This window comes from Lemur catta, chromosome 15, assembly GCF_020740605.2.
Source record: "Lemur catta isolate mLemCat1 chromosome 15, mLemCat1.pri, whole genome shotgun sequence".
In the NCBI taxonomy this organism is placed as follows: Eukaryota; Metazoa; Chordata; class Mammalia; order Primates; family Lemuridae; genus Lemur; species Lemur catta.
Genome location: NC_059142.1, coordinates 35,349,658 through 35,377,137, shown reverse-complemented (window position 1 = coordinate 35,377,137; position 27,480 = coordinate 35,349,658). Strand labels below are relative to the sequence as shown.

Sequence of the window (27,480 nt, the reverse complement as noted above, 5' to 3'; positions counted from 1 at the left end):
TGAGCTATGATGACACCACTGCACTCTAGCCGGGGGCAACAGAGTGAGACCCTGTCTCTAAATAAATAAATAAACAAAAATAAAAATACTGTGACAACCACCACTCCCATATAAAGTTACTTGTGACAGTGTATTTTTTAGTTCAGTGCTAGGAAAAGTTTCACTTCCCTTCAGGCATTGGTCTGCTTCTTCCTTTTGGTAATAAGGACAGTGTCCTGATTGCCAATCACTTTTTACTCTGGCCACCAAGAAGTTCAGCTGTGACTTTGGTGTTTAGCTCCTGCAGCTGAGTTGGCCCCTATGGTCTGATAATTTCGTTTCTTCCTTTTTGCTGGTTGTGATTTTTATTTTTTATGTGCTTTGTTGTAAATGGCTTCTGTGCCTTTGTGGAGACTGAAGGGAGGGGGAGAAATAAAAGTGGTGGGGAGAGAACAGAGGGAAGACACAGACAATCTACTTTTGATTGCACATTGCACGTTGGCAGGGTGGCTGGGGCACAGGCACCACTTTGAGAACTCACCAAGCACCAGCGTCAGGGCAGCTGCTGATGTTTCTGTTCTCCTGCAGAGAAGGGCTGCCCCACCCACCGCCCCTGCTGGCTCAGCCCAACCTCCCCTTTGGGTACCCAGTTCATGGAGTGGAAGTGATGCCCCTGCACACAATTCCCATCCCAGGTAGGTACATGATCCAATCCCAAGAGGACCCTGGCAACATTCTTACTCTTCTTAGGCAAAATACCTATACTCAGCACAACAATGTAGGAAGCTTGATGTGATTTCATTTAATGTTAGCCTCACTGTTTCTACAACTGGAAACCTCTCTTAGTAGCTGTGACCTCTCCCTGGGGCTCTGAGATAGCAAAGAGGAGGCCAGAAATCTGTGTGCCTCGAAGAATCTCACGACATAATTGGTTTTTTGATGTCCTTCAGCATCATGGGAGCAGGCAAAGAGTGAGCCCACCTCCAGGGAGTGCATTTTGAAAAGAATGTTTATGTTGGTTAAAACTGCCTTCCCCCATGAACTTTCACACACTTCTCTAGTTCAGCATCACATCTCTTATCAGAGCTGAGTGGAATATCATCAGGAGAGACCAGAAATGTGAACCTGCAGGTGCAAATGTTTCCCCCAGTGCAGAGATGTTGGACTCTGGGCCTGTTTAGTGAAGTCTTCTTCTGCATGTGGGCTCTTGGCATCTTGAGGCAAACAGCCCCCACCACAGGCCCCAGAAAAAAACCTCCCAGTAGGATCTGGGTGGTGGTGACACCTGGGGATCTGGCACGTCTCATAGATCTAGCTGAGCTCTCTCCAGGTACAGCATCAATGAGCAAGACAGGTACCCAAATTACACAAACCCGCAAATCAAACAGGTGAGATGAGAGTGATTGCCTGAGACAGAGGGGAATGCAGGGTGCCAACAGATAGCACTTGCTGGACAAAAGGAAATGCAGATGCCAGACAGCGGACAGAGGGGAGGGGGAAACTGGCTGAGGCTCAGCCCCTTGGCGAGGTGGGCCCAGCTCACCTCCCTGCTGCTCTTGGCATCCTTCCTTTTAAGATGACTTCAGAGGGGCATGGTGGCTTAAGGCCAGGAGTTCAAGAACAGCCTGAGCGAGACCCCATCTCTACAAAAAATAGAAAAATTAGCCAGATGTGGTGGCATATGCCTATAGTCCCAGCTACTTGGGAGGCTGAGGCAGGAGGATCGCTTGAGCCCAGGAGTAGGAGGCTACAGCAAGCTATGATGACGCCATTACACTCCAGCCTGGGCAGCAGAGACTCTGTCTCTAAAAAAATAAAAAATAAAACTAAATAAATAAAAGCTGACTTCAAATACTTCACATTTACAAATACCCTGTGAGGTATACAATATTTTTCCAATTTTACGGATGGTTAGAGTTTAATAAGTTGTCTAAGGCCACATAGGATGTGTTTGAATTCGAATTCAAATGAGTCATATTCTAAGGACAAAGATAGATTCTAAAATGAATACATTTGGGGTGAATAGCTAGTGGTTTTGAATAGCCATTTTAAAAATGATTTTTCATTTTGGATGATTCTTTTTTTGATTGTGATACATATATAACACAAAATTTACTATTTTCACCATTTTTAAGTGTCCAGTTCAGTGGCACTAAGTACATTCACATGGTCATTCAGGCATCAGTCACCACCCTCCGACTCCAGAACTTTTTCCTCATCCCCCACTGAAACTCCGCACCCGTTTAACATGAACTCCACGCTCCCCTTCCCCAGCCCGTGGCAACTGCCATGCTACTTTCCGTCTCCATGGATTTGACCTCATAGAAGGATGATTCATTACTTTTCCATTGCTTCCTTCTCCTCAGTAAGAGATACCCGAAAGGGACTGAATTAATTTACAGCACCCAGAGCTAAAGATGGGCATCAGAGGTTGTAGAACCGCTGGGGTTGGCAAGAGACATGGAACACCATCTAACAGAGCCCTGGGGAAAGGGGCATGTGTCAGCAAACACTCTGGACAGGAGGTGACACTTGAAGGGAGTGTCCCAGGATGTGTAGGAGCTATGGAGGTAGATGAGAGCGGCACGGAGCTGTGGTGTCCTCTCAGGTGGTGTTTTCTTGTCTTCACCCTGCCCCCTCCGTGTCCTCCAGGTCTGCAGTTTGAAGGACCGGATGCCCCAGTCTATGAGGTAAGAGTCCCCTCCCAGCCCCTGTTTATACTTGGCATCCTGCCCTTATTCCCCGAGTCGTGGCTGGTCTCAGCCTGCGACAGAGCTCCTATCCAGATTAAATATCAAGCATGAGCCCGAGGTGGGAGGCGGAGAAGGGTGTGTATGGCTGGTGTGACTTTTCCAGCCATGGCGGTGGCTGGAGTTTCGGGAGGACTTGCAAGACCACGTGCAAGGCCCCTCGGATGCTGCTGCTTCTGCCGTGAGAGGAACTGCAGCATGGCCACAGGCTCCGGCACTGTGTGGCCTCTGCCAGGGTTGGGACCAGCAAGCCAGAGGGTGCTCTGTGCCCTGCCTTCCTTTCCCTGCTTAACATAGATCCAAAGCAAGGTCTTATGACTGCACAGATGATGGGTGGGGATCCCACCCAGAACCCTAACTAAGAGGGGTCTGGGGAATGTGGGTTCAACTCTCCCTACTCCAGGGGAGGCATCCTGGCCAGATGCCTTTCCCGGGGACAGATACCTTCCAGCCCCTGCATTTAGCATGTTTCTACCTCCCCCACCCTAGGTCACCCTGACAGCTTCTCTGGGGACACTGAACACCCTTGCTGACATCCCAGACAGTGTGGTGCAGGGCAGAGGTCAGAAGCAGCTGACCATTTCAACCAGTGACCGGAAGCTTCTGAAGTTCATACTCCAGCATGTGACTTACACCAGCACAGGGTACCAGCGTCACATGGTGGACATGGGTAAAGGCCTGTCCTTGGGTTGCACAATGCTTAGGGAGCCGGGAAATAGCACTGGGCCCTCTCAAAGTCTTCTTCCTCCAGGAAGCCTGCCTGCTTTTAAGGTTCTTCTCTTGCTCCTGTTTCTAACCCCAGACACTTCTAACTTCCCAGTTACTGTACCCGGGACTTCCCCCATGTTGCCACTGGCCCCATAGCGTGACTGGAGGAGAGGACAGATCGTTCATGCTGTGCACTTAGTACATGGTGAGAACTGTTCCGTCACCGACTCTCTGCAGCTCTGAAAGCTGAAGGTTTCAGCTGCTGTAGAGGAAGGAGCCAGTCTGCGGGTCCGGATCTTGCACTAAAAGGAAAGAGTGGAGATGGGGGAACTCCCAGTTCCAAGGGCAGTGGCTGTGTCTCCCCACTCCTGCCCCCCGACCCTACAAATTCTTGGGAGAACAATCCCTGCCACCCTCAGGGCAGCCTCAGTTTCTTTCTGGATGAATTAAAAGCACCCTTGTCTCTTTATACTAGCTACACAGGATGCACTCCCAGGACAGCAACAGAAAAAAATGAAACACGGGACAGATGACACTCACAACTGTTAACTAAAGAGATAGTTCCCCCTCCCTTCAGATTTTCAAACGTTTCCCTTCACAAAATGACCCTATGAGCTGAAATAGGGTGGATATTATTATCCTGGTTTTGTAGAAGGAGAAAAAGATTCAGATAGGAAATGGCAAAGTCAAACCGAATCCAGACCCTCTGATCCCAAGCCCGCTCCACCCATTGCATTCCCATGGGGGGCAAATGTGAGCTTAGGAGGTGTTTAGCAGGCTGCCCCAGGGACACACAGCAAGCCAGGAGCCTGAATGCCATCGACTCATCCCAGCTGGGACTCTCCCTACCAAACCTACCTCTGTCATGTCAGCTTCCCAGGGGCGGAATGGAGTTTGATGTAGACATGACGCTGCCCGGGCTATGACTTTATTTCTCCCTCCAGTGAGTTTGCAGTCCAAGTCCTCCGTGGCCAAGTTTCCAGTGACCATCCGCCATCCTGTCATACCCAAGTTATATGACCCCGGACCAGGTAAGGCCCTTGTCCTTGGGGCTCCATGGTGGCACCTTGTGGAGCTACTGGTGAAATTCAGAGATGATCACTTCTGAGATGGAGAATTAGAACTGGTCACAATAACAGCTCTGATATGATTCCTGACAGCAAGTTCTGTTTGGGAGAAAAAATTCTAGAACACACTCCCCTAATTATATTTAACGTATTATGTGGTTTGTGCTTATTTTGAAAAAAAAACTAATGAATTATAACATTTTGATAGGTAATAGTAATAAAAACAGAATGATATCAGAGCATGAGTAGATACAGCAATAGAATCAAATTGGAAATCCAGAAACAGACCCAATACATGTTGGAATTTCACTGTATGATAAAGGTAGCTTTTCAAATTAAAGGGGGACAGATTAACACAATCTTTCTCTGTTAATTCCTCCATGGCTGAACTTTGACAAATTAACAAATTAATGATGGATTACTCAAGGAATCATATGGGATAACTGTGTAGCTATATGGAAGATAAAAAGTTGAATCTGGCCGGGTGCAGTGGCTCACGCCTATAATCCCAGCACTTTGGGAGGCTGAGGAGGGAGGATCGCTTGAGGTCAAGAGTTCGAGACCAGCCTGAGCAAGAGCAAGACCCTGTCTCTACAAAAAAATAGAAAAATTAGACCAGTGTGGTGGCATGTGCCTGTAGTCTCAGGAGTTGATTGCTTGATCCCTTAGCCCTTTTTTCTTCATCTTGAGCTCTGTGACCCTCCATATTGAACCCCTTGATGGGAAAAGCTCTGCAAGTCTCAACTCCTAGTATTAAGATGAAAGTAGAAAAAGAAGGGGAAAAAAAAAAGATGAAAGCAGGACACAGGAAAGATGCTAACAGGCACCTGTAAAATGAACTAAATGAAGTATCACAAGAATGGAAAAACGGCCGGGCACGGTGGCTCACACCTGCAATCCTAGCACTCTGGGAGGCCGAGATGGAAGGATCCCTTGAGCTCAGGAGTTCGAGACCAGCCTGAGCAAGAGCGAGACCCCATCTCTACCAAAAATAGAAAGAAATTATATGGACAACTAAAAAATATATATTGAAAGAATTAGCCGAGCATGGTGGCACATGCCTGTAGTCCCAGCTACTCGGGAGGCTGAGGCAGGAGGATCGCCTGAGCCCAGGAGTTTGAGGTTGCTGTGAGGTAGGCTGACGCCATGGCACTCTAGCCTGGGCAACAGAGTGAGACTCTGTCTCAAAAAAAAAAAAAAAAAAAAAAAAAAATGGAAAAATAAGCACCACATGTACACACCATCAAATTGGTATGTTAATCAACACTTACGTGCACATACAGCAGTAACATTCACTGGGTGTCGGGGAGATTGGAGGGGAGGAGAGGATGGGTAGATTCACACCTAATGAATGCGATACGCACTGTCTCGGGAATGGGCACTGTTGTAGCTCTGAGTTGGGCAGAGCAAAGGCAATATATGTAACCTAAACATTTGTACCCTGGTAATATTCTGAAATTAAATGGCATAGTGGAGCTAATAGAACCAGGAAATTCAACAAAATTGGTATGTTGTAAATGTCTTTCTTTTCCAATGCAACTAACAAATTCTTATTAGGCACCTCCCTTGTACAAGAGGCATGAGGCCCACAAACGCTGACAGGTCGTAGCCTAAAGAAGCCACAGGAACGATGCAGTCAAGACAGTGAGGTTTCCCGCAGGACAGAGCTGTGACAGCCACCCTTTTCTGTCCAGAGAGGAAGCTCAGAGACCTGGTGACCATTGCCACCAAGACTTTCTTCCGCCCCCACAAGCTCATGATCATGCTCCGGAGTATTCGAGAGTATTACCCAGACTTGACAGTGATAGTGGCTGATGACAGTGAGAAGCCCCTGGACATTAAGGACAGCCACGTGGAATATTATACCATGCCCTTTCGGAAGGTATGGCCCTCCTAGATTGGGGGGCACCTGGGTCCTGGGATAAGAGGGTCCCAGAGTCAGGTTCTACTCTGGACAGGGCTGCCTCAGTGGTCTTCCCAAGGATGCAGAGTCCTGGAGTGGGAGGGGTGAGGACTGTCCTCTGAGTCCCCCAGCTGACTCCTGATTCAGAGAAAAACTGGTCACCCTCACTTTTCTGTATTTCTCATTTTTGGTATGGAAATTGTTTGGGGTCCTTATAAGTGACTTGAGGTATTCAACATCCCAAGGATTCCTGCCACATAGATCCAACAGCAGAGAAACCTCTAGTCCCCGTGACTCCACCCAAGCTAGGGCCTCTCTCTCTCTCTCCTCCCTCCTCCTCCATCCCTGTCCCTCTCTCTTTCTCCTCTCTCTCTCCCTTCCTCCCTTCTTCCCTCTCCCTCTCTCCCCCACATACCTTCGTGCAAAGACAGAGGAGGAAATGGATATCACACACACCAGATGCCCCCGAAACTCAGCATCTTCCAGGAGATACAGAGAGAGCTGCAGAAACTCTGTCAGGTGAAAAAGGACTTCAGTCAATTGGCCACAGGGCCAAGGAAGGACATTCGAGTCTTTCTGTGTCTCAGTCTTTGATCCAAGTAGTCACTGTCCCTTCCAGTGTTTCTCTGAGACATGGACTCCCTGGACCAATGGCTCGTCAGCCTTGGCTGTACGTGGGATTCACCCCCCCAGGTTCTGACTGAATGTGTCTGGGTTGCATGCAGTCTGGTGACTGGGAATTTAGAAAGTTCCCCCAGGTGATTCTCATAGGTAGCCAGGGCAGGCAACAACCGATCTAACTCATTCTACCTACAGGGTTGGTTTGCCGGTAGGAACCTGGCTATATCTCAGGTCACCACCAAATATGTTCTCTGGGTGGATGATGACTTTCTCTTTAATGACAAGACCAAGATTGAGGTGCTGGTGGATGTTCTGGAGAAAACTGAACTGGATGTGGTAAGGGATAGTTGCCGGTTTTACCCAACTGCAACCTGTAGAGACGGGGAGGAGGAGAAGAGAGAGAGGAAAGTGTGAGGGAAGAGGGGAGGGAGAGGGGCTGATGCAAGAGAAGACTAAGTCAGCAGAGCTCTGGGGTCAAGCGCATCACAGCAGGAATTGGCAGATGCATGAATTCTGCTTCTGTCTCCACACTTACTTTTCGTTGAGCAAATTATGCTCCCCCACAATTCACAGTTGTTCTACTTTTAAAATGGTGCATTTGTGCATCACTTCTAACTCCCTCCCTGGACTGATGTGCAATTAAAGAGAGCAGTCAGGTTCTGTCACACAATATTTTAAGAAGTGTAAATGGTACAAAGCTTTAGAAGCACACATGGCGCTAATGACATTAAAAAAGAAGAAGAAAATGATAAAACCATCAAAAGTCAATTCACTATAGAAAAGAGAAGAAGAAAAGGAAATGGATAAGAAGGTAAGTGGCATCATGACCACAGTTATCTCTTACTGCAAGTGTGCAATGCCCAAAGCATCTGGATCAACTAAGACATCCCTTGGTGACTCGTAGAGACCAGTTCACAGCAGCTTAAGCAAGAGAGAAGGTGTAGTTGCTGCTCGTGTAACAAGCCACAGAGGCACTTGAGTCAGCTTCCAAGATCATCCTGGACCTTCTCTTGAGGCTCCAGCATCCTCGTGGGCCCCAGCTGCAATGCCAGGAGGACGGGGGAAAGAGGCAGTGGAGGGCAGGCAGGTTTCTTTTAAGGATGTGGTCTAGAAGTTGCACACATGAGTTCTAAATCATATCCTTTCAGCCAGAACTCAGTCGCATGCTCAAACCTTGCTGCAAGGGAGGCGGGGAAACGCAGTCTTCAATTGGCTGGTTGACTATATCTTAATTTAGTCCACTTAAAACTCAGAGAATTCATTTACTAAAAGGAAAAAGGAAAAAACAGGTGACGAGGGACAATGAGCAGACTTTACCATGTCATCCTTAGAGGATTCAAGTTGTTTCGGGAATAGATGTCCTTGCTCATCCTGTTCTGCTCAGGTTCAAGTGCAAATACACATATTGCCCATGAGTGCAGGGAGAGGCAGCTCAGAGAGGTAAGCCAGGAGCAGACAGAGAATGGGAGGAAGAGAGCTCGAGACAGACTGCTCCCTGCAAGAAACCTAACAAGTGGAGGCCCCAGAGATGGACCAGTGCACGTAGGGCACCTCTTGCGTGCACTCCAACACTGCTCTCCTAACGGAAGGGAGTGAGTAACCTTCTGGAAAGGGTGATCTTGCTGTCGTATGAGCAGAGTACAGGTGGTAGTTATCTGCTCTTTGCACTTGGGGTAAATGCTGCTCACACCAAGTCTTTTTGAGATAGGAGGAAATAAAAGTTCCAAAGGACCCAACAGTAGCATGGTGAAAGCTGTGGCCACAACAGCAAAAAGAGAGTAATTTGGGATAATTTGGGATAAAAAAGGATAATTTGGGAGGATGGATACAGAAAGGGTGCAGTTCTTGTTATAACTAAGGTGCAGTCCAGCAGGGCTTCCTGGAGGCGGCCAGATGGATGTCGAGTGTGTACTCTCTAACATGGATTTCTCTGCCCACTGACTAGGTAGGGGGCAGTGTGCAGGGAAATGTGTTCCAGTTTAAGCTGTTGCTGGAACAGAGTGAGAACGGAGACTGCCTTCACAAGAGGACAGGATCTTTCCAGCCCCTGGAAGGCTTCCCCAGCTGTGTGGTGACCAGTGGCATTGCCAACTTCTTCCTGGCCCACACAGAGCGACTCCAAAGAGTTGGCTTCGATCCCCGCCTGCAACGAGTGGCTCACTCAGGTGGGAAGGTTGGAAGAGTGTGGAAGGGAGCTGGGCTGTGAATTAGACTCAGAAGTTTGTTTTTCCCAAGGGCCATACCCCACTGATCATGATCGGCTGCCCAGCAGCAGGGGGTCTCCTTCTTCTTTCACCCGAAACTCGGGAGCTCAGGGTCTCTCTTGCCTCCCTCTCCACTTCTTGACTTGTGCGTCTCCCGTAGGCTGTCTCTGCCTGTCTGAGTCACCCTTCCCCTTCTTTCCCCTACAGCTCTGTCTTCTCCCTCTTTTCCCACCCTGCTTCATATTCTCTTTTTCCAGAAATCCTTTCCTACATAACCACCCTCTCTCTTACCCTCTTTTTCCTTCAGCCCCGGAGTCTACAGTTCTGTCCAGTTGGAAAGCTAATCTGTGTCTCTCTGCCTCTGCGCCTGTATCCCTGCCTGAGAAATGAGCTTTTTCATTTCCTTTCAACTCATCGCATGGGCGGGTTCCTAGAGTTAAGGGTGTTGCCTTCACATGGAGCTGAACCTCCCCAGAGTATAAATCGTGTCCTCTCCCCAGCACTCTCCTTCCAGACCTGGAAGAGGACCTGGGTCTCTGGCGGCAGCTCCCGCCTCCTTCTGCTCTCCCTGTCTTTGCAGAGTTCTTTATTGACGGGCTAGGGAGCCTGCTCGTGGGGTCATGTCCAGACGTGATGATAGGTCATCAGTCCCGATCTCCAGCAGCGGACCCAGATCTGGCCACACTGGAGAAGATCTACAGCACGTACCGGACTAACACCGATGCCCAGATCCGGTTCAAGCTGGCTCTCCACTACTTCAAGAACCATCTTGAATGTACCACATAAAGGTGCAGGGAGGGACACAGGAAAAGCACTAGGCTGACCGCTTGTGGGTGTCTGCAACGGTGGTCAGGGCCACGAAAAAGTGGACCCCTGGTAAGAAGAGCATCATAAAGAATCAGCTGGTGAGCAAAGCAAAGGGCCTTGGCACAAGTTACTGGAAGTACCAATCAAAGGTTAAGGGTCATTAGAAATAGGGCAATCACTGATTGGGGCAAAGGAGAATGTATTAATAACCATTTAATAACCTTATCTTTTATGAAGCATTTGCACATACAGTATCTCACGTTATCTCATCTGATCTTAAAAAGAATATTTTGGGGCTGGGTGCGGTGGCTCATGCCTCTAATCCCAGCACTCTGGGAGGCCGAGGCAGGAGGATCGCTCGAGGTCAGGAGTTCGAGACCAGCCTGAGCAAGAGCGAGACCCCCGTCTCTACTACAAATAGAAAGAAATTATATGGACAGCTAAAAATATATACAGAAAAAATTAGCCGGGCACGGTGGTGCATGCCTGTAGTCCCAGCTACTCGGGAGGCTGAGGCAGAAGGATCCCTTGAGCCCAGGAGTTTGAGGTTGCTGTGAGCTAGGCTGACGTCACAGCACTCTGGCCCGAACAACAAAGCAAAACTCTGTCTCAAAACAAAACAAAACAAAAAACAAAACAAAACAAAACACAATTGCATCCAAATGAAATGAAAATTTGTGGACGGTACTGAAAGGATTTCAGCTGCAATGAGCTTAGGTAAAAGAAAGACAAATTTTAAAATTTGTCAAATTCTTCCTCTTAGCATAAATAGCAATAGAGTCTGGCCTAGTTCCTAGCATCTAGTTTTTTGGCCTGTCTTCCCATTTCCATTCATGTTTTCAAAAGTACTAGAAAATTCGCATGGTAGTCACAATTGCACATGGTGGCTTAAGGTGATTTAAAAATAGTAAACAGTGGACTCCTTTTTCAGTCTCCACCCATCTGCACCCAGACGCTCAAAATAAACAGCAAAAAATAAATAAATATAGTAAACAATTTGTATTACTCTTTAATTTTTATAATGTAGGTCTAGACATGTCTTGCATGAAGCGTGATACCAATTCTTTACATTGGCCATTAAGTGGCTGTTGAATGCTAAAATTGCAATAATTTTATTTTTATAAAAATATTTAATGGCTTAAATTTTCAAAAATTAGATTTAAAATAATTTTATTAAAATAAATTTGATTTTGAAATGTGATATTTATTCATTATCATTTTTTATTTTGTCTTTTAATTTTAATGAGTAATTTTGAATATTCTAGAAGAAAACTTCAAAAAACACGAAAAATAATTCTAATTTTAAAATTTCTTGCATTTGCTTCAGTTTACCCTTGAAGTAAATCTTATACATTTTGAACACAGTTACACTTTATTTATTTATTTATTTGGAGACAGGGTCTTGCTCTGTTGCCCAAGGCTAGAGTGCAGTGACATCATCATAGCTCACTGCATTCTACCTCAAATTCCACAATGTCTGGCTAATTTTTCTATTTTTTTTTTTTTTTAGTAGAGGCAGGGTCTCACTCTTGCTCAACCTGGTCTCAAACTCCTGAGCTCAAGTGATCCTCCTGCCTCTGCCTCCCAGAGTGCTAGGATTACAGGTGTGAGCCACCTCACCCAGCCAGCTTCATTTTTATAGCTTTAAATATTTAGACATAAGGATGTGGGTTTTCACTGGTACTCTTGTCCCAGACCTGATTCCACAAAAATGTCTGCCATCTTGATTACTCATATTCTTGACTTATGGGGAATAGATTTGTATACTTTTGTGGCAATTACAGCATTCTCCAACATCCCCCACCACAGACCATTTGGATGTGCTATAGTTAACATCATTAGCATGTTCCAGGTGCATTCTCTTCTCTGGCCCAAGATCTGGAACCATCTACTCCAGCAGGGAGAAACAGTCAAAATGGAGCTCTGGTGGTGTGTTTGCCTATTCTGTGAGCTAGTAACCCTCTTTCTCCAGGAACTGATTGACTACTGCAGAGTGTGTGTGTGTCCCCACTCTCAGGCTGAAACGTATTGGACCATGAAGCCTAAGCAACATAGTGAGACCCTGTCTCTACAAAATATATTTTTTAAAAAATTATTTGTGTATGGTAGCACACACCTGGAAGCCCAGCTACTTGGGAGGCTGAGATAGGAGGATCAGTTGAGCCCAGGAGTTTGGGGGTGCAGTGAGCTATGATGACGCCATTGCACTCTAGCCCAGGCAACAGAGAGACACCCTGTCTCAAAAAATCAAACCAAAACAAAACAAAACCCCACAAACATATCGGACCAAGAGAGGCCAACTCCTGAGCCAATAGCCAATCAAGATTGTCTCTCTTGGAATTTAAGCTTGAAAACCATCAAATCAGGCTCTGTTGGGGGGCTGAACTTGAGACACCCTGCTCAGGAGCTGCAGAGCTACTCCTTTACACTGTGTGGCTTGGGGAGCAGGGAAGGCCATTGTGCGGCTGGAAAAGAGTTGAGCATGTGCACGGAGAGGGGCCGAAAGGAGAGACTCCTGACAACCTTCTAGGCTTTCCTGAGGTCTGCTACAGGCCTGCCCTAGGGCTGTGTGAGACACCATCCCCTTTTCATTCTTCCTTGTGGCAAAACCTAATTTGAGTTGTTTTCTGTTACTTACAACCAAAGTGGCCTGAATAATACAAGCATTCTGTACATCTGCCTCTTTTCAAAATCGGTATAAATGAAAGGTTTTCTTCTTGGATGGTTTGGAAGCAAAAATCAGGTCACAGGCAGTAACAGCCACATAGGCTTTCCTCCAGCCTTGAATTTCAGACATAACCAAGTGGATTGGACCAAACCAATGATAAAGGTGTCCTTCCAGGACAGTGACTGTGTCCTGATACTTTCTGCTAAAGTCCAAATTCCAGAACAAGTTGGGGACAAATATCCGAATAATTATATGGGCCTCCAGGGGGCGCTCTAGCCTCCCCTGTCTATTTCCTCTCTGCTTATTCCCCACTCCCCTGCCCAGGAAAGGAAAACTGCTAGGACTTTCAGAAAGGAGGCGTCTTATTGGCGTCTTATTGGCTAGCTAGTGGTCTTTTTCTCGCACGCATGGGCGTGTCCATTTCCTGTGGCTGAAGGGGAAGTCCGGACTGGTTGGCTTGCTTCTGGATGCTCTCTCCTCTACCTTAGGAAGGTCCCTCCCCAAATGTTTTGTTAATAATTTTTGATAGACCAAGAATCTATAATGCCACTACAAAAAAATGTATCTTTGAAAATGCTTTTACCTGCAAGTAACAAAAACTTGACCCAACCGTCTTAAACTGTCTCATGTAGCTTGAAGCCCAGAGGTGGGGCAGACCACAGGTGGCCTATGATCCTATGACCCTGCAGGCATAGCAGGGATTCCCAGCCTTGGCAGTGGAGGGGGTGGCTTGGTTAGCCCATCAGGCAGGTCCAGGTTCTTCCCTCTAGGAGGAGCTCCTCCCCGTTCTTTACCTGCTAGATCCATATCTGGTGGGTATTGGGCAAGTTGACCTTTCTGAGGCCTACACGGCTTTAACTGCCCACTGCAGGTTAGTGAAGATCATGGCCTGGGGATGGCCGTAGGAGTAAAAAGCCGTTAGCTGTTATTAGTTAGGTTTTTAAGATCTCATTGGCAATTCCTTAAAACTTGCAGGTTTCCTGTCATTTCCAGTCAATTCCAGACATCTTGTCTAGACACAGTCCTTGAGAATAGGAAATCCATTGTAACCAAAGGCCGCTATGCCTCTGGTACTCAGTTAAATGGCCTCTGCCTTGAGGCTATTCAGAATAGTCCGCTAAGGTACAGAGGGATCATCTATAATCTGCTCTTTGCCCCAGGTTTTCCTCTTTGTGGGCAGAAAATATTTAAAGCAGTACAGTGCGGCAGGCTGGTCTCTCACTCACATTAGCCTCCTGCTAAATCTCCTGTGTCTGCTGGTGCTAACTTTCTCTTGGGATCTAAAATTCAGTTTTTCCAGCCTTCCCAGTTATAGGATTGCATGCCACTGTTAGCAAAACAAAAAACTTAAAACAGGGCGCTTTCAGACTAAAAGTTGTCTCTCTTATAGGACCATCCTGAAGGCTGCATGAAATCACTAACACCTGCCAACATTCTGATTTCCTCCCACAATTTCCCATAATTCTACAGTCTTGATAGGCACATAGTCTGTATTCCAGACACCAGCAACTGTTTCAGGATCTCTAACTTTCCAAGAGGTCCCCACCCTCCAACCTACCTCTCCACTCAACCTTCCATCTATCTAGTGGTCTTGAGAGAGGATTCAAGTTATATATAGCTCATCTTTTTCTTAATCATTTGCCTGGATACTCCAGCCTCCTTTGTGCCCTTCAGCCTTCCCACTGCAGCTTTAGACAAATCTCCCGTATATATTCTAGTTTCTTTTTTTTTATCTGATATGTAAAGAATTTAGATCCCATACATATATTTTAATTCCTTCACCTTTAACTTTTGCCAAGAGATTATCAAGATTTTATTTTTTTCTTTTAGAATAACTCATGGCATGTAATGTTTTTTTGTTGTTTTTTTTTTAATTTTTTGGTTGTCGTTTTTTTTGTAGAGACAGGATCCCACTATGTTGCCCAGGATGGTCTTGAACTCCTGGCCTCAAGTGATTCTCCCACCTCCACCTCCCAAATCACTGGGATTAACAGATGTGAGCCATGGGTGCCTGGCAAGATTTTCACCATGTAATTGAGTAACCTGTATAATTGTATATGTCCCCCTCCTTTCCCATTGTGCTCTTATAGAACCCAGTTCTCCACATGCAATGGACACAAAAAGCATTAATCATAAAAGAAAAAGAAAAGGATACATTTCACTTGATCAAAATTAAAACCTACTAATCAAAAGACACTATTAAGAAAGTGAAAAAGCAAGTCACAGACTAGGAGAATATGTTCACTATACATATATGTGACAAAGGATTCACATCAGGATATATAAAGAATTCCCATAAATTAATAAAAACATTTTTAATGGACCAAATACTTGAAGAAGCACTTAGAAAAGAAGATATCCAAATGGCTAGTAAGCATGTTAAAAAAAGATGTTTAACAACACTAACCATCAGGGAAAGAGAAATTAAAACCATAATAAGAGATCACTGTATACCCACCAGATGGCTAAAATTTAAAAGATTAACATACCACCTACTAACAAAGATGTAGAGCAACAGGAACTCTCCCATACACTGCTGGTGAGAGTATAAAATAGTATAACCACTTTGGTCTAAAACTGTTTGGCAGTTCCTAATAAACTTAGGTATATAGGTAGCCTATAACCCAGCAATTCCATTCCTAGGAATTTGATATGGTATGAATACTACTCAGCAATAAAAGAATGTGCTACTGTATATAAAATGAGGCAGATGAATCTCAAAAATATTGATAGGGCAAAAGAAGACTGACACAAAAGATATTGTATGATACAAGTAAATGTCATATATATAGACACATGCATATATTATATTTTATATAAGTAAAATTTAAGAACAGGCAAAAATAATTTATGGTGATAGAAACCAGTACAGTGACTCCAGGAGGGTAGGAGGTAGTGACTGGAAAGAGCACCAGGGAACTTTCTGGGGTGATGGAAATGCTTTATAGCTTGGTCTAGGTGATGGTCACAGAGGCCTATACATTTGTAAAAAACAAACAAACAAAAAATAAACGTTGATTTTTTCCAGTTAAGATTTGTGCATTTTGCTGGGTGCAGTGGTACTTACTTGCCTGTAGTCCCAGCTACTCAGGAAGCTGAGGCCTTAACTGGATACCCTTAATCCACCATAGGAGCCCAAGGGGAAATTGGTTTGTTTCTCAAAATGGAAAAACCTTTACTGTTTCTTCTGACAATATACAAGAGTTATAAGAAAATGTTTTTAAGCAATACAGAAAAACAGGCTCATATAAATTTGCTCCCCAGAGATTATGCATCAACAGACCTTTTCAGATTTAGGTTAACCAGACTCTTAACTGCGTGGAACACAAAAGGACTGGGTACATTAAACAAAAAAGGGACTTATTGATGTCAGATAGCTCAAAGCACCAGACGGGGGCTGAAAAAGCAAAACCAGGAAAATGGACAAAAACCAAGGGGAACTAGGCAGCCAGGAGTCCAGGCAAAGTTGGGATCCTGGGCAGTCTGGTTAGGATGGCAGCTCTGCTGCCAGTGGACATGGCATCGCTGCCCTCATTGACCCTGGGACATTGGTTGTCACAGCCACTACCGGCAGCAGAAGAAGTTCTAAAACGCCCCTGCTACTGGGCATCAGTCTCTGAATTCTAAGTCCAATTGGCCAAGCAAAGGACACTCACTCTCATTCTGACAGCCAGAAGCCTAGAGAGTTGAGTATAGCTACCTTGGGACACAGGCCTGCTGTCATCTACACCCACGCAATGTTGGATCCCTCAGGAAAAGGAGTCAGATGTCATATGGCAAAAAAAGGAAAGGCAAATGCCCATTACACATGTTTGTATATAATTGGTAAGTACATTTTTGTTTACATACACTCTCAGCGAGGTGTGAGAGAAAGCCCAGAGGGGGAGTGTCTTTTTAACTGATCTGATTGAAACTAATCGCTCATCAAGTTAGTATTCTGGGGTTACATTTAGCAGCCCCACCAGGCAGCTGTGCCACAAAGTGCAGGTGAGGCGTTAGATACAAATCTCCCTGCGGAACAGCGGGACACATACCGGCGCGGCCAAGGGGGCGCACTTCCTAGCCTCAATTCGCGTATCCCCAGGGGTGTTTGGGGCTTGAACTACCAGCCCCCCAGGTGCCAGTCCGCTACCCTCCCCGCTTGGCCAAAGTGTCCCCTGCACAGCACTCCCCGAGTAAATAAATAAATAAACAAATGCGAAGCCCAAGCTGCGTGTGCCGCGCCTCCAGTCTGAGGGCTGGAGCGGGACCCGGCTTTCTCCGGACCCCAGTCCGGCCCAGCAATCGCGGATCCAGCCAGCCCACCGCCCTTCCGACTTCCTGGGACGTGGGTCCGGACCCCGGAGGAGCTCAGGAAGAGCGGCAGGAAGATAAGACACCTCTGGGACCAGGAACGCCTGGAACGGAGGGACGCGGAAGCCCTCATAGCCCTGCTTCCGCCTCCCGCGCGGCCGGGCCTGGAGCCCAGGGTCCAGCCGGACGCATCCGGGCTCTGCTGCAGCTTTCGAAAGCTGCCCAACGCGCAGTGAGGCTTGAGAAGACTCTCGGCCGCCTAAAGCAGCCAGCGGGTCCCATGGTGTAATGGTTAGCACTCTGGACTTTGAATCCAGCGATCCGAGTTCAAATCTCGGTGGGACCTCTCTCCACCTTTTGATCCTGTAATTCCCGTTTTGGGGACCGCTGCTGAAGCAGCACCTCGGGCTGTGCGGTGAGCCAGCTGACCCGCCGGACCGCGGCTTAGGGTCCCTCCCCCTTTCTTAAGATGCTTTCGTTTCAGGGTCTTGAGATATTCTCAGTGCGCACGCGCGAGAGCCGGGCAGAAAAATAAAGGTATTGATGGGAGATGGAACGCGACTTCACCCTGGAGGGAAGCACCCGAAGGATCCCGAGGATGCTGCTTCGGGCGGGACACAGCTCGGCCTGCGGGTGTAGGAGACCCACCTTTGCCCAATGTTGCCGGGCTCCCTTCTCCTATTGGCCACTGTGCAGAGAGCGGTACGCGACTGCTCCATGAGCCGCGAATGATGGGGCCGGACCAAGCCAAGGGGCGGGAAAACGGCACTCGCGGGACTCCCATTGGTCACGAGCAGTAAACAAGGCTGCAGGCCCTGAAGGGGTGTGTGTGTGGGGGGGGGGTTCAGAGGACCCCGTAGTGCGTCTGCGTCGGTTGTCTAGTGCTCAGGCACTGAGGCTGTCTGTGTCTTTCAGTCAGAAAACAGTCCTTCAGTCAAGGTTTCGGTTCTTTGGTCCATCTCAGCCCCCCAGGGTATCTCGGCAGGCGGCCTCTCACCGTGGATGGGGTATTTCTCCCGAAGGACAGGAGTCTCTAAGGGGTTCTCCAAATGGTCGAGCGCGTCCCTCTGGACCGATCTGCCCAGGATCCGTGTTAAGGGTGCTGACCAGCGCACGCGACTTGCGGGAAAGGGCCTGCCTCTAGGATAGTGTGGAAGAGATGTGCGTGGACTGTTGTCTTCTTTGGATTAGTATCCGGGTTGTGAGAAGTGTCTGTCCCTCTGGGATAAGTGACGAGGGAGCCCGCTGACGCAGTTATGATCTCCCTACAGGGTGATTGGCACTGTGGTTATGTTATGTTCCCGCCCCTTGGGACGATGCCATGGAAACAGAGAGGATCCTCGCACTGCTCTTCCCATCTCTCCTCCCCCCTCACCCCACCTTACCCCACCCACTCCCTAAACGGTTGAATGGACCTGTGTGTATGAGCGATCCCGGCCTCAAAAATACCTAGACATGAGAGGTGGGAGGAGGACTTGCTCTACAAGAGAGTAAAGTTTATTACCGGGTATAAACTTAGAGGAATTAAGATAGCGTGGTCCTGGTGCAAGGATAGACAAACATACCAATGGAACAGAGTAGGGTACCCAAATCCGGCCCCACGTGTATTCGGACAATTGATGTGTGACAAAGGTGGCACAACAGAGGAGTGAGGAAAAGGACCTACTTTTCAATAAATTATTCTGGGACAATTGAGTATTCATACAGAAAAATATGAAATCAGATCCCTCCCAAACTTATACTAAACACAGCAATAAATTCCACGTGAATTATAGACCTTAATGTGAAGAAAAAGTAATAAAGCTTTTGGAAGACAGCGTAGGAAAATATCTTCGTGACCTCGGGGTAAAGAAAGTCTTCATAAAGAAGACACAAAAGGTTCTTAGCAGTTTGGGAAGCCGAGGAGGGAGGATTGCTTGAGCTCAGGAGTTCTAGACCAGCCTGAGCAAGAGCAAGACGCCGTCTCTACTAAAAACAGAAAAATTAGCCGGGCGTGGTGACACGTGCCTATAGTCCCAGCTACTCGGGAGGCTGAGGCAGGAGGATCGCTTGACCCTAGAAGTTTGAGGTTGCTGTGAGCTATGATGACACCACTGCAGTCTACGTGGGGTGACAGAGCAAGACTCTGTCTCAAAAAAAAATTCTAACTATACTTCACCATATTAATGTGATACTCTATGTTCTTTTTATGAAAAACCCCAATAAGAAAGTGAAAAGGTAAGCCACAGAATAGGAAAAGACATTTGTAATATATAACTGACAAAGAACTCAAATCTAGATTATAATAAAGAAATCCTAAAAAACAATAAGAAAAAAGACAATGTAAGGGAAAAATGACAAGACTTGAAAGGGCACATCACTAAAAAAGGAAACCCAAAATAACTGATATACATATGAAGAGATGCAAAAAATTATTAGTCATCATGAAAATGCAAATTAAAAGCTCAATCAGATCCCACTACACACTCACCAGCATGCCAATGCTGAATGTTATCAAGAATATGGAATAATGTGAACCATCACAGGAGAGTAAATTGGTGGAAAACAATTTGACATTAACTATTAAAGTTGGAGATGGTCCTACCCTGTGATATAGCAATTTCATTCTTGTTCATCTACTCACAGAAATATGTGCATATGTGTACCTAGAGACATATATAAGAATGTTGTTGGAAATGTAATAGCCAAAAATTGGAAGGAACTGAAATGTTTTTGACAGTAGAATGGATAAATAACTTGCAAGAATGTCATACAATGGAATATTATACAGCAACGAAAACAAATGAACTACATGCAACAAAATGGATGAATCTTTTTTTTTTTTGAGACAGAGTCTCACTCTGTTGCCCAGGCTAGAGTGCCATGGCGTCAGCCTTAATCACAGCAACCTCAAACTCCTGGGCTCAGGCAATCCTTCTGCCTCAGCCTCCCGAGTAGCTGGGACTACAGGCATGTACCACCATGCCCGGCTAATTTTTTCTACATATTTTTAGTTTTCCAGCTAATTTCTTTCTATTTTTAGTAGACACGGGGGTCTTGCTCTTGCTCCGGCTGGTCTCGAACTCCTAAGCTCAAAGGATCCTACTGCCTCCACCTCCCAGAGTGCTAGAATTACAGGCATGAGCCACCATTCCCGGCCTGGATGAATCTTTTTTTTTTTTTTTTTTAAAGTATTGAGCAAAGGGCAGAAATAAAAAAAAAATAAATAATGTATGATTCCATTTATATAAAGTTCTTAACAGGTGAAAGTAACTACTGTATATTATTTAGAGCTGCAAACTGAGACGGTAAAATTATGAAGCAAAGTTCATACTTTTGCTATGGGGAATACCTCTGGGGAAGGAGGGGTGGTGATTGGAGAGGGGCCAGCAGCAGTCACTAGAGGGTACTGGTGCTGTTCTATGTCTAGTCTTGGGTGAAGGTTAAGTAGATGTTCACTTGGGTGAATGTTAAAATGCACATTTATGATGTATGCACTATTCTGTATGTGTGTTATATTTCTCAATTAAGAAGGTCAAAAATACCTATTTAGAGACATGGTTCTGCCCTGGTCACAGATAAGGAGTCTGAGAAAAATTTGTCCCCAGAGGGGGAATCTGGATAAATACTCTGAGCCAGCCAAACCACATTCAAAGGATCAAGTTCAATTTTAAGCATCACACAAAAGACATTGATAGATTTTATCCTGCTACTAACTGGCTGGGTGCGTTTGGGTATACAATTTAAATGTTCTGAACCTCGTCTGGAAAAGGATAATAATGGTGACTTTTGTGTAGCAGTGTTGTGAGAATTAGAAAAATAGAAACGAAAAATCCTTACATCTACGTCTGATTCATTATATACTCAATAACAGTAAATGCTAGAAAGACAACCAGAACAGTGAAATCTATGGAAGTTCAGATATTCTAGAAAAGAACAAATACTGGGCAGAAACGAAACTTAAAGGGCACAAGATAACCATCTTCATTTGTTTGCCTTCTTGTTCCTAGTCTGGGTTGCAACAGAAGCAGAAAATGAGAACTCCTGGGTGGAAGTTAGAGAGGCAAATGGGAAGAACTTTCTAACAACTTGAGCTGTCCACCAACAGAACAAGTTTGACAAATACGGAACTTCTGGCTCCCAGAAGTCTTCCAGGTCTTCGTCAGTTGGGGGTGTAGGAAGATGTCTGTGCTCAAATGGACACTGGGCCCCATAAAGGGTACCTTGCCTTCCTCTCTGAGATTTGATTCTGCTATGAATCTTTGCTCCCAGTTCAGTCTTTACTCACCATGAGCTTTTTCATTATTTCTCCTGTGGCTTTCACCATTTTTGGTTTGTTTATACCAAGACCCTCACTAAGATCACATCAAGAACCAGTGCACACATACACAAAATGGAAACAAAGGTTTAAGAAACAATACTTACCCTTATACATGTAAAGTACACTCTGATATTTTCTGGGTATTTTACTTTTTTGAAGCTGGTCACAACTTTCTAACTTGATTTTATAACTCACAGTTCATGAAACTCTTAGGAGCTCACTACCATTCCCAATGTCCTTCTCCTGGCTCCAGCTTCTCTGAGACTCCTTCCACATTTCCTTCTCTTTCTACTCCCAGCAGCTTAGGGGAGAACCTCTCTCTCTCTCTCTCAACAGTCTGAGGAGACTCTTCCAATGGTTTTATTCTGGTGGGGGGGCCGGATGGCATTTTCCAGAAGGGAGCATCTGCAGCATGTGTCCCTGACCAGAGTCACCGGCAGAGGGCAGAGCACTGGCACTCAAGACCACCAGGGAAGCCAGGTCTGTGCCGAGCCCAGCCTCCCTGGCTGCCACCTTCCCTGGTCGTCCATTCATTCTCTTCTTTATTAATTTGACCATGAGACAAAGTGTGTACAACACTTATCACCCTGCCTAGCACACAGTAAACCTACAAATTATAGAACACACAGACATTTAACATCTACCACGTTCTAGGTGCTGGCGATACCAAGTAAAAAAAGACTTGATCCCTGCCCTCGAGGAGCTTGAAATTGTGACTAAATCAAAGACTAAAGTACAAATTTTATCAAAGTAAAATAAAAAACAACAGACTCAGGAGTATATGTGGACTCAAATGTGAGTGAAATCCAACTAGGTAAGGTTAAAAGAAAATCCAGGTAAAAGATCAGAATAGCATGTGAGTGCTACAATTTGTATAAAAAGGGGAGAACATTTATATGTATTGGCCTGGGTATGCACAAAATATAGGTTACATGCGAAACTGGAATCATTGGTTTCTTCAGGGAAAAACCAGGGACAGAAAGGAGGAAGGGACCATTCACTGTATATCTTTTTACACCTCTTGAATTTTGAACCAGCTAATTTTTAATTACCTATTCATTTGGTGACAAAGTCTCAGGGACTCAGGGAGCCAGAGAAAGCTTAAAGTGAGGCTTAAACCTAGTTGTGACTTACTAAACGGATTAGCTAGATGAAGGAGGGGCAGCAGGAGGAGGGTGTTTTAACAGCAGCATGAGCGGGTAGAGGAATAAAAGCAGCTCCAGGTTGAAGCCTGGAGCCCGGGGCACGGGGTGGGGGGTTGAGGGTGGATCGGAGGAGGCGATGAGGCCCAGGGACAAGCAGGGCCCCGCCATGGGCAAGGGCCTAGGTGGCCTCAGTGCCCAGGAGTCTAGATTAGGTCTCGTAGGGAGTGGAGAGGCACGACGGGTTTTAAGCAAGGGAGCTACAGGGAATAACCGAGTAGCCAGGTGGGGAGTGGGCGAGGAAGGAGGGTCGTTCCGCAGGGGCTGTTCAACCATCAGGGTGAACAGCCACAGGGCGGTAACCGAGGGCGTGGCGGAGGGAGTAAAGTAATAAACAGGTGGATGTGTGAGAGGTTTGGAAGGTGGACCCCTCGAGAATTAACTTGGTTAGGAACCAGCGTGATTAGATGGGAAGGGAGAGCAGCAAGAGCCAGGTCCGTGTGTGGCTTCCTCTTCCCTCTGTCTCCTCTTCTGGCTTCCCTGGTTCCTGCTTCCTCAGCCCAGACATGGCAGGCAATGAGTCACCCACTTCTCCCATTTCTGTGGTCTGCTGCAGAATGAGAAAGTGAGAGGGGCCTAGGGGACGTTGCGGGGCGCCGCAGGGCGGGGAGCAGGATCATCTTGGTTCTTAATTTGGACACCTCCTGACACCCTGCCCCTGCAAGAGCACCCTGCCTCCTCCATCAGGCAGGGGCCTCTGTCTTCCCGCACAGGACCAGCCAAGCAATATGTGGGGCCCGGTGCAAAATGCAAATGCAGCGCACTGTTTCAAAAATTATTAAGCATTTCAAGAAGGTGACAGCACTCCAATCAATGGTGTCCCCCCCGCCCCCCAAAAAACACAGCAAAGGCAAATGCCCACAAAGCTGCTCCTGTCCCCAGGCCTCAAGTGCAGGGAGGAAACTGGGTGGGGGTGGGGGGAGCAGGAGGCTCTGACTGACTTTCCTAGAGGCCCTGAGGTCATGGTGACAAAGCACTGAGATGCAAACAGGTAGGACCCTGTCCCTGTCCCACTCCCTCCAGGCAAGTGGGTAAGATCCCAAAGGCACAGGGTGGGAGGGGCTGGCTGCCCAGGAGCTGAGGCAGTCAGCTGCTCCCGGCTGCCCCTCCCCTCCTCCGCAAGAGTCTCACCTTGGGAGTCCCTGGCAGAGTGTGGAAGGAAGATGATATGGAACTTGAAACTTGAGAATGATTCAGCTCCATGTTATTTGACCAGGAAATCAAGGAGTTCAAGAGCATCCCCTCCCTCTTCCTCTTGCCTTGGCATCATTTTACTGCTGTGGATCATGAGAATTTCAGTCATTCAGTTTCTGCTTGGCAACCTGTCACCTCTGGCTCTCTGCTCTTGGTCTGGTCTGCCTTCCTTCCCCCGCCCAGCCTGAGTTGCTCCGAAGGCTATTCCTGGCCCTCTTCTCTCAATCCACACAACCCTCCTGAGCAGTCTTGCTCACTTTTGTAGTAGCAGCTACCACCTCTCAGTGACTCTCAACAGGGCACGGGGGAGGGAGGAGAAGCCTAGGGAGTCACGTAGACACCTGGTGGGCACGGCTTTCCAACTGGTGACACCACCATTCGCCCAGTCACCCAAGGAGGAAACGTGAGGGCATGCTGGATGTTCTCCTCTCCATCCTTCCAACATTTGGTCAATCTCTAGGTCCTGGACATTTCTACTTCCCGATTATCTCTCCAATTCCCCTCCTCCTGTCCATTCTTCCTCCACCTCCCCGATTCAGGTCCTGATCACACTGGGGTGGCTGCACCATAGTGTTTCCCCTTCCTCTGGGAACTGCCCTACTCAGCATGGCCCTGAAAGTCAGCAGAGAAGGGAATTCCTTCCTCCCTGATTCCTGGGAAGCAAGGAAGGCTTTGGTCAGATGATCACCGGCATGCAGCATAACGGAAAGACTGAGACAAGGAGATCTGGGGAGAGCTATGTGGCTGGACCTCTTTGGGTGAGCCCAGACACTGAAAATGGTCAAACGTCACGAACATGTTTATCTGAAAGGCCCCTGCAGAAGAGGCTCTTCACAACCCATAGATAGAGTGACCACTGGGCTGACGAGGGCCCATGCAACAAGCAGCCAGAGAAGCAGGAGTCAAGGCTATGCATGGATGAAACAGCGAGGACTTCCCTTCACCAAGGTCAGTGCAGCTCCACCACTGCCCAATGACCCAGCACCGGTGACAAGCCTGAGCTCCTCATATAGTACCAGACTTCAAGGCAACCAGACAGCTCTCTGGTGGCAGGTCAGTGGTGGGGACAGAGAGTTGCCCTCACTGGACTAGGCACTTATTCAGGAATTGTGTTTGCATTCCCTGTCATGTCCCTGCCAACACCACCATCCATGGACCCATGGAATGTCTTCTAGGTGGTCATGGCATCCTAGACCAGGCTATCTCCAACCAAGAAGCTCTTCCCAGCAAAAGAAGTAAGGCACTAAATGTAATGTGGCTCCTGGGACAGAAAACTGACATGAGTGGAAAAGCTAGGGAAATCCAAATAAAGTCTGGAGGTTACTTAATAGTATTGTACCAATGTTAATTTCTTAATTTTCATAAAAGTATCATGGTTATGTAGATGTTAACATTAGAGAAAACTGGGTGAAGGGTATATGGGAACTCTCTGTACTATCTTTGCAACTCTTCTGTAAGTCTTCTTCTTCCTCTTCCTCTTCCTCTTCCTCTTCCTCTTCCTCTTCCTCTTCCTCTTCTTCTTCTTCTTCTTCTTCTTCTTCTTCTTCTTCTTCTTCTTCTTCTTCTTCTTCTTCTGGTAGAGATGAGGTCTTGCTATGTTGTCCAGCCTGATCTTGAACTCCTGGCCTTCCAAACTGCTGGAATCATAGGCATGATGGGATCACAGGCATGATGGGATCACAGGCATGAGCTACTGTGCCCAGCCCTTAAATCATTTCACAATAAAACGACTGGGAAAAAAAAAGAAGAAGTAAGGCCAGGGGCTAATGTCAGCAGGATTTGCTGATGTCCATCATCTAGAAGCAGGTGGCTTTACAGAGGGACAGGCTGGCCTAGTAAAGACCCTAGGTGGGGCTGGGTGCGGTGGCTCACACCTTTAATGCTAGCACTCTGGAAGTCTGAGGTGGGAGAGTTGGTTGAGCGTAAGAGTTAGAGACCAGCCTGAGCAAGAACAAGATCCCATCTCTACTAAAGATAGAAAAATTAACCAAGTGTCGTTGCACACTCACGTAGTCCCAGCTACTCTGGAGGCTGAGGCAGGAGGATCACTTAAGCCCAAGAGTTTGAGGTTGCAGTGAGCTATGACGATGCCACTGCACTCTACCTGGTGTGACAGAGAGAGACTCTGTCTCAAAACAACAAACAAACAAACAAAAAAACAAAGACCCTGGGTGGTATCTGCTAGGAGACACTGCTTTGCACAGATGAGGTGCTGTCCGAAGGCTGCTGGCTGTGCTCTGAACAACCTGTAGTGCTTTTCTTTCACAGCTAAAAAACTCAAAGGTCTTCGGGCCAGTGGTGGGGATGGCTCAGATGGCATTGATGATCCAGGCTCAGAATGATCATTCTCATTCTCCTAACTTGCTAGCGGGGCACAGTGTAGTAATTCCTTTGAATGGAAGCTGAGATCTCTACCCAGCCATTTGAGGCTCATTAAACAGACAGAAAAGGGAGTTAGGGTGTCGGGTGGATGACTATTCTTGAGACTTAGGGGATCCTATGATTGTTACCTCACCTTGGGGTGGCCAGAAAAAGTATGGGAGGAGCCAGAGAGCGCCTGGGGCACAGTGCCCCGGGGAAGGCGGACAGAGGAAACTGCTGCTCTACACAGGGTCCCAGCAAAGGTTCAAACTTCTCAGGAATAAAGGTTAGAGTCACCTCCCTGGACCTAGAACTCCAACCAGTGAGATTCTGCCCGAAGGTGTGGTGGAAGAAGGAAGTCACAGCTGCATGACCCACAGTGACACAACTGCAGCTCCCACCTGTTTTTCCTTTCGTACTGCCAGAGCCATGGAATGTTTAGCTTTCCCCATTTTCTGAAGTAAGAATTATTGTATTTCAATGTTTTCTCTTTCTCATTCCTCTTCTTTTCCTTCTCTTGAGTGCAGTGTATTGAGAGCGGTTGAATTTCCTCTAGGTTGCGGATGGTGAGACGGAGTCAGCATGCAATTGGGAACTGGACAGCCTGGATTTTGACCATGGTGGCCTCATGACCTTACCCTTAATGTGACTCTGAGCTGCAGCCTGCTGGGGCGGGGAGGCTGAGTTTGCAGCTGTATGTAGGATCGCTGTGTTACGTTAGGTCTGTTTGCAGAGACTTGCTTTCAGTCGCATCTAGTAAATCTCCCAAGCCAGAAACTTGGACATCATCCTTGGCAACCCACCGTCCCTCACCCAGAACTCAAAGAAATATCGAGCTCTGAAAACTTTATTTCTCAAAGAACTCTTCAACCCACCTCACCCTCAGACTTACAGCCACGGCCCTAATTCAGACCTTCTCACCTTTCCCCTGATCTAACAAGCACCTCCTTAACTCCCTCTCCACCTTCACTCTTTCCCCCTTCAATCTTGTCCAAAGCAAATTTCTTTACCAAAAACATTACCAAGTCACTTGCAGCAGATAAGATTGTTCAGTTCAACAAGCGAGATCTGAGCCCACCTCTCTAACAGCAGACCCTACAGATCCAGGCCTCCCTCTTGACACCCCCCAGTCCTGCCTCATCGGTGTTCCCATTTAAACCAGGTTCTTTTTTCTCATACCCGTGCCTCTGCTTACACTGGCCCTTCAACCATCTGCCCCTTTGCAACTTCACCCTTTAGGACTCAGCTCCAGCTACCACTTCCTCCTAGAAGCCTTTCCTGGCCTCCCTCCCAGGACTCAATGTGCCCATTCAGCGAGATTAGGTAGCCCTCCTGTGGGCTCCTCCCAAATCGCACGCAGACGTTATATAGAGAGTGTCGGTTAGTCTGTGGCTCCTTGTGACAGTCCTCTCCTTGCTGACAA

General features: G+C 46.9%; 1 protein-coding gene and 1 non-coding gene across 2 annotated transcripts in view; both read left to right on the top strand.

Moving 5' to 3' along the window:
- Positions 1-10,264, top strand: part of B4GALNT2 (beta-1,4-N-acetyl-galactosaminyltransferase 2) — a 29,971-nt gene extending 19,707 nt beyond the window's left edge. Inside the window, exons 4-11 of the mRNA XM_045526251.1 lie at positions 568-674; positions 2,632-2,669; positions 3,219-3,399; positions 4,382-4,468; positions 6,199-6,386; positions 7,224-7,364; positions 8,974-9,193; positions 9,813-10,264. Of these exons, the coding sequence (XP_045382207.1) occupies positions 568-674; positions 2,632-2,669; positions 3,219-3,399; positions 4,382-4,468; positions 6,199-6,386; positions 7,224-7,364; positions 8,974-9,193; positions 9,813-10,018 (1,168 nt within the window). The 3' untranslated portion in view covers positions 10,019-10,264. The remainder of the gene's footprint in view (positions 1-567; positions 675-2,631; positions 2,670-3,218; positions 3,400-4,381; positions 4,469-6,198; positions 6,387-7,223; positions 7,365-8,973; positions 9,194-9,812) is intronic.
- Positions 10,265-17,274: 7,010 nt separating this feature from the next.
- TRNAQ-UUG lies at positions 17,275-17,346 on the top strand. Its single transcript has one exon. It is a non-coding gene; the product is annotated as a tRNA-Gln (tRNA).
- Positions 17,347-27,480: the final 10,134 nt, after the last annotated feature.